We start from the raw sequence: 14,802 nt of genomic DNA on the forward strand, positions 1-14,802 counted from the left end.
CTGCTTGGCCTGCTGTGTTCATCCAGCCCCACATTTTATTAGCCTTGTCTTTCAGCTTGCTCCACCTCAAAGCTTGTATCTCCTCTCCCCTGAAAAGACTCTCCTTTTCATACAGCTTGCTGTACTAATTTTTTTATTCATTTGGGGAATGTGGGTGTCACTTGCTGGCCAACACTTATTGCCCATCCCTAGATCCTCTTCAGAAGGTGATGGTGAGCTGCCATCTTGAACCGCTGAGGTATTTGTGCTAGATGTAGATCCACACTGCCCTAAAGGAGAGAAATGATCCAGTGACACTGAAGGAACGTCAGTATATTATGAGTAGCATGGAGGACAATTTTGCAGGTGCCGGTGTTCCCGTGTATCTGCTGTCTTTGCCCTTCTGAATAGTAGTGATTGTGGGTTTGGAAATTGCCGTTTGGTGAATTGATGCAATATCTTGTAGACGGTAAACACCACTATTACTAGCATTGGTGGTGAAGGAATGAATGTTTGTGGATGTGATGATTTGCCCAGCATGTTTGCAAGCATCTTAAATGTTGTTAGAGCTGCTCTCATCCAGACAAGTGGAAGATATTCTGTCATACTCCTGACTTTTTCCTGGTATATGAAGGACAGAATTTGCAGAGGTGAGGTGAGTTACTCAAAAGTTACACTTCTGGCTTTTTACCTGTTATTGTAATCACAGTATTTATATTACTAGTCCAGTTCAGTTTTTAGCCAATGATATCCCATAGGATGATGACAATCCCGTTCAAAGTCATGTGGCTATGGCACTTAGGTAGCACTCTGAATATTGCCCAGGTCTTGTTGAATTTGGACATAGACTGCTTCAGCGTTTGTCCCACCTTATGATAAAAAAGAAGATCATTGATGAAGCAGCTGAAGATGGTTTGGCCAAGAACTTTACCCTGAGAAACTCCTGCAGAGATGTCCTGGAGCTGAGACCCTTGACTTCCAGCCTCCTTTGTTACAGATATAACTCTAGCCAACATGAAATTTCCCCTTTTACTAAAGCTCCATAGTGGCACATTCAGTCAAATTCAATCTTGATGTCAAGAGCAGTCACAATTACCTCACATCTGAAATTCACTTTTTTTTTGTCTTATGCTTGAATAAGACTTAAAGGAGGTCAGAAACAGTGTGGCCCTGCTGGAACCCAAACTGAGCATCAGTAACCAGGTGATTACTGAAAAGGATAATAAAATGTGAGGCTGGATGAACACAGCAGGCCAAGCAGCATCTCAGGAGCACACAAGCTGACGTTTCGGGCCTAGACCCTTCATCAGAGAGGGGGATGGGGAGAGGGAACTGGAATAAATAGGGAGAGAGGGGGAGGCGGACCGAAGATGGAGAGTAAAGAAGATAGGTGGAGAGAGTGTAGGTGGGGAGGTAGGGAGGGGATAGGTCAGTCCAGGGAAGACGGACAGGTCAAGGAGGTGGGATGAGGTTAGTAGGTAGCTGGGGGTGCGGCTTGGGGTGGGAGGAAGGGATGGGTGAGAGGAAGAACCGGTTAGGGAGGCAGAGACAGGTTGGACTGGTTTTGGGATGCAGTGGGTGGGGGGGAAGAGCTGGGCTGGTTGTGTGGTGCAGTGGGGGGAGGGGACGAACTGGGCTGGTTTAGGGATGCAGTAGGGGAAGGGGAGATTTTGAAACTGGTGAAGTCCACATTGATACCATATGGCTGCAGGGTTCCCAGGCGGAATATGAGTTGCTGTTCCTGCAACCTTCGGGTGGCATCATTGTGGCAGTGCAAGAGGCCCATGATGGACATGTCATCTAGAGAATGGGAGGGGGAGTGGAAATGGTTTGCGACCGGGAGGTGCAGTTGTTTGTTGCGAACTGAGCGCAAGTGTTCTGCAAAGCGGTCCCCAAGCCTCCGCTTGGTTTCCCCAATGTAGAGGAAGCCGCACCGGGTACATTGGATGCAGTATGCAGTCGCTCCACACTGCCCTCCAACCCCACCACATTCGCTCCACACTGCCCTCCAACCCCACCACAGCCGACACCTTCCCCTGCAACTGCAGGAAATGCTACACTTGTCCCCACACCTCCTCCCTCACCCCCATCCCAGGCCCCAAGATGACATTCCACATTAAGCAGAGGTTCACCTGCACATCTGCCAATGTGGTATACTGCATCCACTGTACCCGGTGCGGCTTCCTCTACATTGGGGAAACCAAGCGGAGGCTTGGGGACCGCTTTGCAGAACACCTCCGCTCAGTTCGCAACAAACAACTGCACCTCCCAGTCGCAAACCATTTCCACTCCCCCTCCCATTCTCTAGATGACATGTCCATCATGGGCCTCCTGCAGTGCCACAATGATGCCACCCGAAGGTTGCAGGAACAGCAACTCATATTCCGCCTGGGAACCCTGCAGCCATATGGTATCAATGTGGACTTCACCAGTTTAAAATCTCCCCTTCCCCTACTGCATCCCTAAACCAGCCCAGTTCGTCCCCTCCCCCCACTGTACCACACAACCAGCCCAGCTCTTCCCCCCCCCCCACCCACTGCATCCCAAAACCAGTCCAACCTGTCTCTGCCTCCCTAACCGGTTCTTCCTCTCACCTATCCCTTCCTCCCACCCCAAGCCGCACCCCCAGCTACCTACTAACCTCATCCCACCTCCTTGACCTGTCCGTCTTCCCTGGACTGACCTATCCCCTCCCTACCTCCCCACCTACACTCTCTCCACCTATCTTCTTTACTCTCCATCTTCGGTCCGCCTCCCCCTCTCTCCCTATTTATTCCAGTTCCCTCTCCCCATCCCCCTCTCTGATGAAGGGTCTAGGCCCGAAACGTCAGCTTGTGTGCTCCTGAGATGCTGCTTGGCCTGCTGTGTTCATCCAGCCTCACATTTTATTATCTTGGAATTCTCCAGCATCTGCAGTTCCCATTATCTCTGATTACTGAAAAGGACTGCTTGACAGCACTGTTGATGGCATCTTCCATCGCTTTAACTGTCAAGAGTAATTGGCCAGATTGGATTTCTGAAGAAGGATCAATGGATGTAAAACGTTGACTCTGATTTCTGTTCACAGATGCTGCCAGACCTGCTGCATTTTTCCATCAATTTCTTTTGATGTTTTTATTTTGGATTTCTCCTGCATTTTATATACAGGACACACATGGACAATTTTCCACTTTGCCTTTTAGATCCCAATGTTGTAGTTGTACTGACTGTCATGTTCTGGAGCACAAGTCTTCAGGATTAATACTGGAATATTGTTAATGTCCATAGCCTTTGCAGTATCCAGTGCCTCCAGCCATTTGTGCTCTCACATATAGCGAATCAAATTGGTTGAAGATTGTCATCTATGATTTTTAACAGTAAGAATGTCTGCAAAAGGGCAGGGAACTCTAAACACCACTGAAGCTGTATAAGCATTTCTGATTAAAGTGGCAGAATGCACTGTTTTGTTTAGAATCACACATCCTCTCTAAAGAGAGCAGTACAACTGTAATGAAGTGGCCAAGTCAGTTTGATGCCAGTGCAACCCTCTGCACAGACTAAAGGATTTCCACAACTGTTGCCATTCATCAGATTTGCCCTATAATTTGAGACATTGGCATTTGATCCTCTAGATCTGTGTGACTTTTATTCTGTACACTTCTATCCTGAAATATGTAATGAACACTGTCATGCTACCTCAGTAAAAAGAGGCGCTTACCTAGTTCCCAGTGAGCACAAACTTCAAATCACAGAGTTTCCATAATTAAATGCCAGATGTCTGTCTCACTTGAGAAGGTTGTGTCATGTAGAAATGCCACAGTGATGCAGGGAGCGTGTTCTTTGGATTCATTTTCAGCATGGTGGAAGAACTAATTAATGCTTCTGCACAGTACCTCCAACAGGTATGAGAGTTCTATTCTCCTAGTAAAACCAATAGAATTATTTATTTCATCAATCTTTAAATTTATACAGTGCTCTGTCTGATAATGCATCTGCTTTGAGCCTTAATATTTAACAGTTAGCCTTGAGAGGGTTATTAATGTAAAAAACCTTTTGTTGTGTTTTGAAGAAATTACTGTCTTATCACCACATCATTGAGCACCAAATATCGTTTTTCCTTGTGGAAAGCAAAAATGCTTTCTTATACACGCACAAATGGAGTATTACAGATCATGATGTGGTCCTTTGGGTAAAAGCTTAATTGGGTGCTTAAATGTTACCAAGATGCACCAAGGAATCATTCTAACTCCTGTGGTTGGGCAAGTTGTGTGCACGTATGATGAATAGCATCAACTGTTTTCATAAAATATAGTTCTCTCAGTAATTATAAAAATCGCAATAAGATAAGTTCTGTTATCAGTTGATAATACTTTGAGGTTGTAGACTTGCTCGCTGAGCTGGTGGGTTTGGTCGCAAACGTTTCGTCTCCCTACTAGGTACATCATCAGTGTGTCTCCGGTGAAGCGTGGGTGTTCTTTCCCACTTGTTATTTAGATGCCTCAGTTTGCTGGGGTGATTGGCAGTACTTCTGGTTTTGTTTCTCAGTGGTTTGTATGCAGAGTCTAATTCAGTGTATTTGTTGATGGAGTTCGGGTTGGAATACCAGGCCTTCAGGAATTCCCTTGCGTGTCTCTGTTTGACTTGTGCGATTATCGATGTGTTGTCTCAGTCAGATTCATGTCCGTCGTTGTTTATATGTAGTAAATGAAAATTGGGCATCTGTCTTGGTGACGAGTTGATGTTCATGTATGTGTATCGTTAGTTTTCTTCTGGTTAAACCTATGTAGTATTTCTCACTGTCCTTGCATGGTATTTTGTATATGACCCCAGTTTTGCTGGTTTTGGGTATAGGATCCTTTATGTTTGTCAGAAGCTGTTATGGGGTGGTCGTCTGTTTGTGGGCTACTCTGATACTTGGGGGTCTGAGTAGTCTTGTGGTCATCTCAGAAATGTCCTTGATGTATGCTGGAGTGATAAATGATTCTGGTGGCGTTGTGACTTCTCCTGTTGTGGTCTGTGTCGGAGGTAACGGTGGATTGTGCGTTTTGAGTATTAATTTCTTTTGAAAACTCTAGATAAGTGGTTCTGGGTTGCTGCAATATGTGTGGTTTCTTTAAATAGTGTACTGATGCAGCTCCGACAATTTACATAACGATACATTGCGCTTTTAAATGCAGTGTGTAATTTTTTAAAAGAAATACGTACAAGCAAAAAGATGGCTGAGGATGTCAATTCAGTAAGTGTCTGGGAAAATTCCTTTATGGATTACACCGTGTCCTGACAGGAGCTGTGGAATGTTGCATATGTTATAGACAGTAGGTGCTGGAGTAGGCCATTCGACCCTTCGAGCCAGCACCACCATTCATTATGATCATGGCTGATCATCCACAATCAGTATCCTGTTCCTGCCTTATCCCCATAACCTTTGATTCCATTATCTTTAAGAGCTCTATCTATCTCTTGCTTGAAAGTTTCCAGAGAGTTGGCCTCCACTGCCTTCTGGGACAGAGCATTCCATATATCCACCACTTTGTGGGTGAAGACGTTTTTCCTCAATGGCCTACCCCTAATTTTTAAACTGTGTCCTGTTAAGGGAAGTTCAGGCAACAACACTGCAAAGAGAGAGATGCCATTCAAAAGAGAACTGTCAAATCCTGGATACAGAGATAATGAGGGACTGATTGCCCCTTACAACCAGCAAACCAGCTTGTGAATCAGTCTGTGGACATGATATAAATTGAAAGAAAGGCAGTTTTAGGCAAAAGACTTGTTCATGTCTTACCTTTCCAGGCATGCACAAGAGTGGAAACCAGGGATTTTGGTTTTTGTGTACTGGATCACTAATGTGCTAGTTCGTGGTTCAGTTCCCATTGTGAAGAGTGCTACAAACTTCTCCAAATAATAATTGGTCTTAAATAATAATAAACATCAAGTATGATCCACTCAAACCAAAACGTAGTTCTCTCATTAACTGTAAAAAAAAAGTTGAAATGATAGCTTTTTTATTAATCACCTGTTGCTTCTGATCATATGAGTTTGTAACTTGTTCAGTTCCTGGTGCATCTTGATAACAGTTAAGTGCCCAATTAAATTGTGTGCGCAACTAAAAAGAAATAAATTCTTATCATTCTGCTGTCTAGTCAAGTCAGCAAAGTCACTGCTAAAAGAAGCTATGGCAACTCCTTTTCAGTTCATAGCAGATCCAAGGATCTCCAAACAACTACTCACCTGCCAAAGTCAACATGATCAGAATCATCCACCTTTAACTGCTACACCGTTTCGTGGAGTATTCTGCAATGACTGATCATGACAATGACTTCATAAGATATTCTGGTGAACATCTACCCTTAACTATTGGCAATATTGCATGTTGCAGGCAAGGACAAGAAAGCTTTCTTTTAAGTCACTTTATATTGGAAAGCCATAGAAGAGAGCCTGTGTTGTATCTTCGTTTAAAAACAAGGTTGGAAAGGGAGAGGGAAAGGTTTGGCTCGTCCATTTCAATAAGAAAAACTTTGATAAAAGTTTGGCTAAATAATACTAAGCCAAGTAAAAATTGAAATGTGACCTATTCACTCATTATTGCATGCACTTTCACATGGCGCAGTGCTTGTTAACTAAGATGAAACATTCAGGAAAGAATTGCAGTTACTAGGTTACAGACTTAGAGGTATTAAAGAGAATTGATGTTGATGCAGAAATACAATTGTCTGCATAGTGATTTCTTTCCTCCCAGCTGTTTATTTTCTGTTCCTTGTTCAAGAGTTTTTGCTACTAGATGTCATTAAAGTTTCGGACTCTACCTTATATGTGTTCCTCTTGTGTATCTCCTGAAGAAAGTTATAAAAAGTAGACAAGGTAAACTAGGCTAAGACACACAGAACATACACCTATATAGCACTTTTCACATCCTCAAGACGTCAGCTGCCAACAAATTACTTCTGAAGTGTAGTCATTGTGATTTTGTCGATAAATGCGCAACATATTGTTACATTTAACAAGGTCTCTCAAATGGCAAAGGAAACAAATGCCAAGTTAAATTTATTTTGGTAGTGATGGTACTGGAGAAATCTTGGACAGGATGCTCCTCTTTCACTTCAAATAAAGCCTTATTTTCTTTTCATATTCATTTGAATGGGCAGACCCCCTCAAAGTAATAACTCATCTGACAGCACCTCTAATAATTACTATAATAGTGTCAGCTTCATTTTAGAGTGGGGAAAGTAACTTCTAACTGAGGCAAGAGTGCTGTTACTATTTCAGTCTCACATTTGTGTAGAGAACTTTTGACAATAATGGTTCATTTGTTTGTCTTCAGTTTGTTTAGAAATGCTGTGTAATTTTATGAAAACTTGCTTCAGTAAAATTGTTATGTTTTGAAATCAGGTTTGTCCCATCTGATGAGAAGAAAAAGCAAGGGTGCCAACGGGAGAATGAAATCCTGATCCAGCGGCGAAAGGACCAGGTACAACCAGGAGGAACCGCCATCAGTGTAACAGTGCCTTATCGAGTGATAGACCAACCTCTTAAACTTTTGCCACAAGACTGGTATGTAGGCCAGTGTTTTTAGATACTATCACATTTGGCTCAAAATGTATCTTTTGGTTAATCACTTTAATGTCACTGACAATGGTAACACTTTCTGGTATTGATTTAATTACTACAGATCATGACTACTGTTTTTACTAGAAGCTAAATAACAATGATTGAAAGAAGCTTCAATGTTGGCATGTGGATTAGTGCATGTTTCAAAAAATAGAAAGCCAATTAATTCAGACCTTTTTTTAGTGCTTTTTAAAAATATATATAAATGTAGAAATACTGCAAAAATGTCAATTCTTGAATATTGAGAAAAACTAATAGGGTGTATTTTGGTGGTTCCATTTCCTGTGGGGTGAAAGTTTCCAAAGGGTGTGATTCCCTTTTATCCTAAAAAGGTGTCATCCATGGGACAGGAAACACACTTTCCAAGATTTTTAATACTCTGAGGAGGTGTACAAAAATAATTATTGCATCCCCTTTGGGATTTAACTATGCATTTTCCAACAGCAGCATAACTGAGATGAGAAACCTGATTGTGTGTAAACTCAAGATGTAAGCCCACCGTTTGCTATTCTCTGTTTTATAACCAGTCACATTAGCTTTCAGCAACAAATACAGGGTGCATTCCTTGCTGACGAAGAGATACATTTGTTGCAATTTTAACCTTTAATTGGGAACTGAATCTGAGCTCTGTTGCTAATGTTTTGGCTGTGCTCACCATGCTAAGAAATACATCACTGGAAATTTCAACACTTCCATAAATTCGTGACTTCCTAATGGCCTTATCACCGACATGCCTTGGGTTCTGGTGTCAAATAAGAATCTGTTCACTGCCTTTTGTTATGAGCTGAGTGGTATATGGTAGCTGAAATAGGCACGTAAGCATCTATTAAAGAACTGAGTGTGCCCAGTTTTTCCTAAACAAAATGATGTTTGTAGATTGTAACTCTATCCTCTGGCTTTGATTGGTTGATTGATTGAACACTGATTATAATTATGTGATGAAGCACAAGATCAAATTCAGTTTTTCATATCTGCACTAATTAATTAATCAATTTCAAATTACTTTATATTTTCTTGACTCAGATATAATTAAAAACATACCAGAAAAGGATTCCTTCCCCTATAATATCTTTTTGCTTTGCGGCAGCCCTATCCCCTGTCCTCACCCTGACTCCTGCTCCCAGCCTTTTCAAACCTCAAATTAAAATACTTAATTTTAACCTAGAATCCTGGTTTCAAAGGAAAACAAAATAGTCATCAACTAATTTCTTATGTGTTTTCATATGGCATCACACTTTATCAATTTGGGTGGCATGATGACTCAGTGATTAGCACTGATGCCGCACAGCACCAGGAACCTGGGTTTAATTCCAGCCTCAAGCAACCATTTGTATGGAGTTTATACATTCTGTGTGGATTTCCTCCAGAGTGTTCTGGTTTCCTCTCAGAGTCCAAAGATGTACAGCCTCGGTTGATTAACCATGGGAAAATGCAGTGTAATAGGGTGGGGTTGGTGATTCTGAGAGGGATGCTCTTCAGAGGGTTGGTGTGAACTCAATGGGCTGAATGGCCTACTCCCACATGATAGGAATTCTACAAGTTCTTTTTCTACTAGCTCCACTGTCTCCGCCCGACTCATAAGCACTAGTTTTGACTGTGTAACTCTGATACTCTTCCCTGGCAGGCTCACTCTGTCTCCCACCAACTCTCTTCTACTCTTTTAACTGTAGGCTTCTGACACTGAGTCTCACTGTAGATTGCTGTCCTTACATTTTTACAAGGAGCCCGTGACTGAGACTTCACTCATCTGCATACCTTCTATGGTCTTCCTGAGCTTCCAGCATTTTGTTTTCATTTCAGGTTTTTGCTCACTTCAACACTTTATAACTTATTGAATATTATTTGACTGGAAGTAAAGCACTAAATTACATGTACATCATCATTTTACACAGGTTATCTCCTTGGAGCAGGGGATGGCTCAATTGCTAAGATGTCTGCCTCTGGAGGTTGTGGGCTCAAGCCCCATTGTAAGGACATGAGCAAAAACTGAAAGTGGACACTTGTGGCTGAGTGATGTGGGGGACATATCAGAAGTGCCACTTTTCAGATGAGGTGTACTCAGAGAGTAGTAAGGGAATGGAACCCTTTGCCTGCAACGGTAGTAGATTTGCCAACTTTAGGTACATTTAAGTTGTCATTGGATAAGTATATGGACGTACATGGAATAGTGTAGGTTAGATGGGCTTCAAATCGGTATGACAGGTCGGCACAACATTGAGGGCTGAAGGGCCTGTACTGTGCTGTAATGTTCTATGTTCTATGTTCTATTATATTTTAAAATCACACCATTCCATTTTCCCATGTTATCTGGAAGAAGTTTAATCTCTCTCTAGCAACTTGCACAAAGTAACTGTAGGGAAATTCAGAGCTAAAGATGAAGCTAGAGAAGATTAGTGGTGTCAATATATGGACAGGAGAAGTCAGTTATGCGGAAGTAATTGTGGAATAATGGTTCGACAACACGAGTCTAAGTGATCATGAAGTAATAGAATGTAGCATAGTACTTAAGAAAGATCTCAAGGAGAATGACTTATGCTTATGTAGGTCCATGGAAGTGTGTATTAGTAGTCTGTAAATAAAAGGTTGTTAAAATGCACCTGTGCTACAGCAGGGTCATTTCAGAGTCAAGACACCCCACTCCATCCCCACTCAGCTCCACCACCTCTGACCATCACACTGACTAGAAAACAATACATAATCGCAGCAAGGTGGGAGTATATGAAAGTGAAATATTCTGGTGAAGAACCATAAAACGACCAGAACGCAAAGAAAGGCTACAATGGTTTAAAAAAAAGCCACAGCATAGCCTGGACTCTAGATCAGAGGAAGAAAGAGGAAACATCTTCAGATTATATAAACATTTAACTCAGGAGCAGGAATAAGTCATCTGGCCACTCAAATCTACTTTTTCATTCAGTAAGAACGTGGCTGACCTGACTCAGCAACGAACAGCTGACATGACCTTAGAGCATGGGTAGGACTGCAAAGTCAGCAGCAGAAGTTTGAGCAGATATTAATCCAGAGAATGGAAGCACCTTCTCTATTTCTGAAGCGTAGTGATGCTTCAAATCATTTGTATAAATTGTGAAGACTTGAGGCTCCAGCACTGACCTCTGTGACACACAGCTTCTGAGATCCTGCATGCCCCCCAAAAAAAACAACTTATTCCTACTTTTTGTTGCTCATTAGCAAACCAGTCTTCTATCTAAGCCATTATGTTATCTCCTACACCATAAGCTTTTATTTTCTGCATTAAGCTTTAATGTGGCACTTTATCAAATGCCTTTAGAACCGTGAGAACAATACAACACTGGTTCCCTTTATCTATAGCATGGGTTACTTTATCAAATGACGCCAATAAATTAGACATGATTTCCCTTTCACAAAACCGTTTTGGCTTTGCTTGATTGCCTTGACTTATCCAAGTGCTCCCTTTTAGAGACTTTAATGATAGCTTCTTCCTTTGACAGATGAAACACTAATTGGCCTGTAGTTTCCTGCTTCCTTCCTCCATTCTTGAATAAAGGACTTAGATTAGGTATTTTCTAATCTAAAAGAGCCTTCCCAGAATCTGGCAATTTTAGGAAAATTAAAACCAATGCATCAGCTATCACACTAGCTTTTTTTAAGAATCCAGGGTGAAATCCATCAGGACCTGAGAACTTGTTTAAAACCAAAAGAACTGCAGTTGTTGCAAGTCAGGAACAAAAACAGGAGTTGCTGGGGAAGCTCAGCAGGTCTGGCGGCATCTGCGAAGAACAAAATCAGAGTTAAAGTTTTGGGTGCAGTGACTCTGACAATTTCAACAACTTACTCAGGATGCTTCCTTGGTAATGGTAATTTTCTTGATTTTCTCCCTACCTTTCAGTTTCTGATTTACTGCTCTTAATGGGATCCTGCTTTTATTCTCTGTAGTGAAAACTGATGCAAAATACCTGTTGAATTTGCCTGCCATCTCTTTATCCTATGTTACTAATTTCCCAGACTCATTTTCTATTGGATCAACAATTTGTTAACTCTTAACTGCTGTAAATATCTGCAGAAACTCTGCCGATCCGTTTTATATTTTTGGCTAACTTTCTCTTTTACCCTGTTTTCCTTCCTTTCTAAGTTTTAAGTAATTCCTTGCTTTTAATAATATTTTGCCCAATCTTCTGACCTATCTTTGCAAGAATTATGTCTTTTCTTTGGATTTGATACTAAGTTTGACCTTTTTTTGTTAACCATAGATGGTGGGTCTGCCCCTTAAAAGTTTCCTTGTTTGTTGGCGTATATCTATTCTGCGTTTTCTGGAATATCCCCTCAAATATTTGCCATGGCTTCTGTACTGACCAATTCTTAACATAAATTTTCAGTTCTCGTTTATTAACTCTGCTGTCATGCCCTCATAATTGCTGTTATTTTAATTCAGTATAGTAGTTTTGGACTCATACTTCTTGCCCTTAAACTGTACATAAAATTCAGTTATAGTATGGTCACTGCTACCCAGGTATGACTTCAGTATATGGTCAATCCAATTTCACTGGCCAGAACCAGACCCAGTATAACCTGCTCTCTCATCAGTCCCATAACATGTCAGTCTAAGAAATTGCCCTGAAAACTTGAAATGAATTTCTCCTCTAGATTGCTTTTTCCCATCTAATTTTTCCAATCTCTCTGCAGGTTAAAATCTCCCATGATAATTGCTGTACCCTTTTGACCAGCTCCCATCATTTCTCCCTTGATAGCCTGACTTATCATGCAGGCACTGTCAGGGTTTCTGTGCACGAATTCCAAAAGTGACTTCTTGCCTTCATCATTCCTCATCTCTACCCAGACCACTGCAATTATCGTGGTTTCCTGAATGCAGATCATTCCATGCTACTTTTTTAAAAATTGTTCATGGGATAAGGGCTTTGCTGGCTAGGCCATCATTTATTGCCCATCCCAGAAAGCATTTAAGAGTCAACTGCATTGCTGTGGCTCTGGCGTGTTGTAAGGATGGCAGGCTCCTTCCCTGAATTTCACCATCTGCCATGCCAGAATTTGAATCCAGGTTGCCAACACAACAACTCCATCTCTGAATTAATCATCCAGCAATAATACCACTAGGCTATTGCCTCCTATGATTATACTAATATCATATTTAATTAACAGAGCCACTTCCCTACCACTTCCTTGTTTCCTGTCCTTTTGAAATGTCAGTTACTTTTCGATGTTCAGGTGCCATTGGTTATGCTGCAGCCACATTCTCAGTTATGGCCACTAGACCATCCTTATTAATCTCAGTAGTATAGCTGTTTTGTTTTGAATGCTGCATGCTTTTTTAAGACAGAGATGGGTTCTTGATTAGCAAGGGGATCAAAGATTATGGGGAAAAGACAGGAGAATGGGGTTGAGAAACATATCAACAATGGTTGAATGGCCAAGCAGACTCGATCAGCAGAATGGCTTAATGCTTCTCCCATGTCATGTGGTCTTGTTGCCTTATGTATTCAAATACAGTGCCTTCAGTTTTCTTTTTTAATATTTTTGTAATCTATAGTCATATTAATTGATTTGCTATTAGATCTACATTGTCTGTCCCATCCTGTCATTGTCTGTTTATCATTTCCCACAGTAATTCCTTCCTCGGTTGCATTTTCCCCGCTCTGGCATTTGCCCCTCCCATTTAGTTTAAAACCGGCTCTACTTCACCCGCAATTATGAGATTGGCCAGAATACCAGTCCCAGAGCAGTTCAGGACTGTCCCACTGGTGCAGCTTCTACTTTACCCAGTATTGGTGTCAGTCCACCATGAACTAGAACCCATTCCTCCCACAGCAGTCTTCCAGCCATGCATTTGTATGCCTAATTACATGTGGCTCAGGTCTTAATCCAAAGATTATTAGCTTTGAGGTACTGCTTCTTAATTTGTTGCCCATTTATTCATTGTGTACACGCAGCTTCCATCACTAGTCAAAAATTTAAAACCTCATTTACCATTAAAACAATGAGAGAGTCAAAATACAGGACGACTAAAAAGAGAAACAAGCAAGAGACTTCAATTATTGTCGTCAAGCAAAAGAGTTGCGAGGAGTAACAAGGAATATGAACTGAATATGAATATGAGTGAAAAGACACTGTACATGATGGGATGTAATATGAAAAATGAGATCAAGGGCTTTGGGAAGGGAGAGTTCAGAGAGGCACATGTGGAGTCCTTCCCAACAATGACAACAATCTACAGCTTCTTGCATGCTATAGTGGCTCCTTATGTAACCAGCTTTCTCAATATATTCTGTCAAAAGCAACACATGTTCTACTCAACAATTATTCTAGTTTAAACATCATCATTTACCATATCAACTTAAATCAGATCTGCATGTTGAGTTTGCAGACTTTGCATGATAGTGCAGCAATAAAGCTAACATTGTGCTTAATACCATTTGTCTTAGGAATCTTTTTCGAGTAATACAAACATTTCTTTTTTCTTATCTTTTAATTTTCTAATTGCATTTTAAAACTTAAATGAGTATAATTTAAAATGTGGATTTAAATTGGGCTAGACCTTTGTGAAATAAAGGCTGTAGACTAAATTAAGTGAATACTTCTAAGATGGTCTCCCGCAATAGTTTATGAAGTGCTATGAACCTTTTTTATAGGCTATCATTTACATCTCCTGAATCAGACTGTTCATGTTCATCAAAACCTCCCCATTGACAGAAATACATGATGATGCACATTATACACCATTGCAGGTGGTGCTGCTATGAGAAATGTAATTGGAGGCAAGAGGAGAGAACATTTCAAGTGCACATAACATCAGGAAGGCAAAAAAAAAGTGCAAAAGCATATTGGAAGTTCACTAGAATCATGTAACAATTGACTGAGGAACTGGAGAAGCTGGGAGAAGATGTAGACATTGTTTTGTTTTGCTTTGCTTTTCAGTCTTGCTATGATAACCATGATTAATAACTACATATGACAGTGACTGAGAATGTATATGAATAGCACAGAGAAAATCACAGGAGTTTAAATGCTGCCACATCCACAAGCATTCAGCATTCACTCCCTCCACCAACGACGCCCAGTAGCAGCAGTGTGACCTATCTACAAGATGCACTGCAGAAATTCATCAAAGATCCTCAGACAGCACCTTTCAAACCCACGATCACTTCCATCTAGAAGAACAAGGGTAGCAGATATGTGAGAACACCACCACTTCCAAATTCCCTTCTAAGTCAGTCACCATCCTGACTTGGAAATATATCGCAGTTT

General features: G+C 41.1%; 1 protein-coding gene across 1 annotated transcript in view; it reads left to right on the plus strand.

Annotated features, from left to right (window-relative positions):
• The window catches only part of cdc73 (cell division cycle 73, Paf1/RNA polymerase II complex component, homolog (S. cerevisiae)), a 308,312-nt gene that overhangs the window by 272,584 nt on the left and 20,926 nt on the right, over positions 1–14,802 (plus strand). The window contains exon 14 of the mRNA XM_048538849.2: positions 7,345–7,506. Coding sequence (XP_048394806.1) covers positions 7,345–7,506 — 162 coding nt within the window. The remainder of the gene's footprint in view (positions 1–7,344; positions 7,507–14,802) is intronic.

This window comes from Stegostoma tigrinum, chromosome 8 (genome assembly GCF_030684315.1).
Source record: "Stegostoma tigrinum isolate sSteTig4 chromosome 8, sSteTig4.hap1, whole genome shotgun sequence".
NCBI lineage: Eukaryota > Metazoa > Chordata > Chondrichthyes > Orectolobiformes > Stegostomatidae > Stegostoma > Stegostoma tigrinum.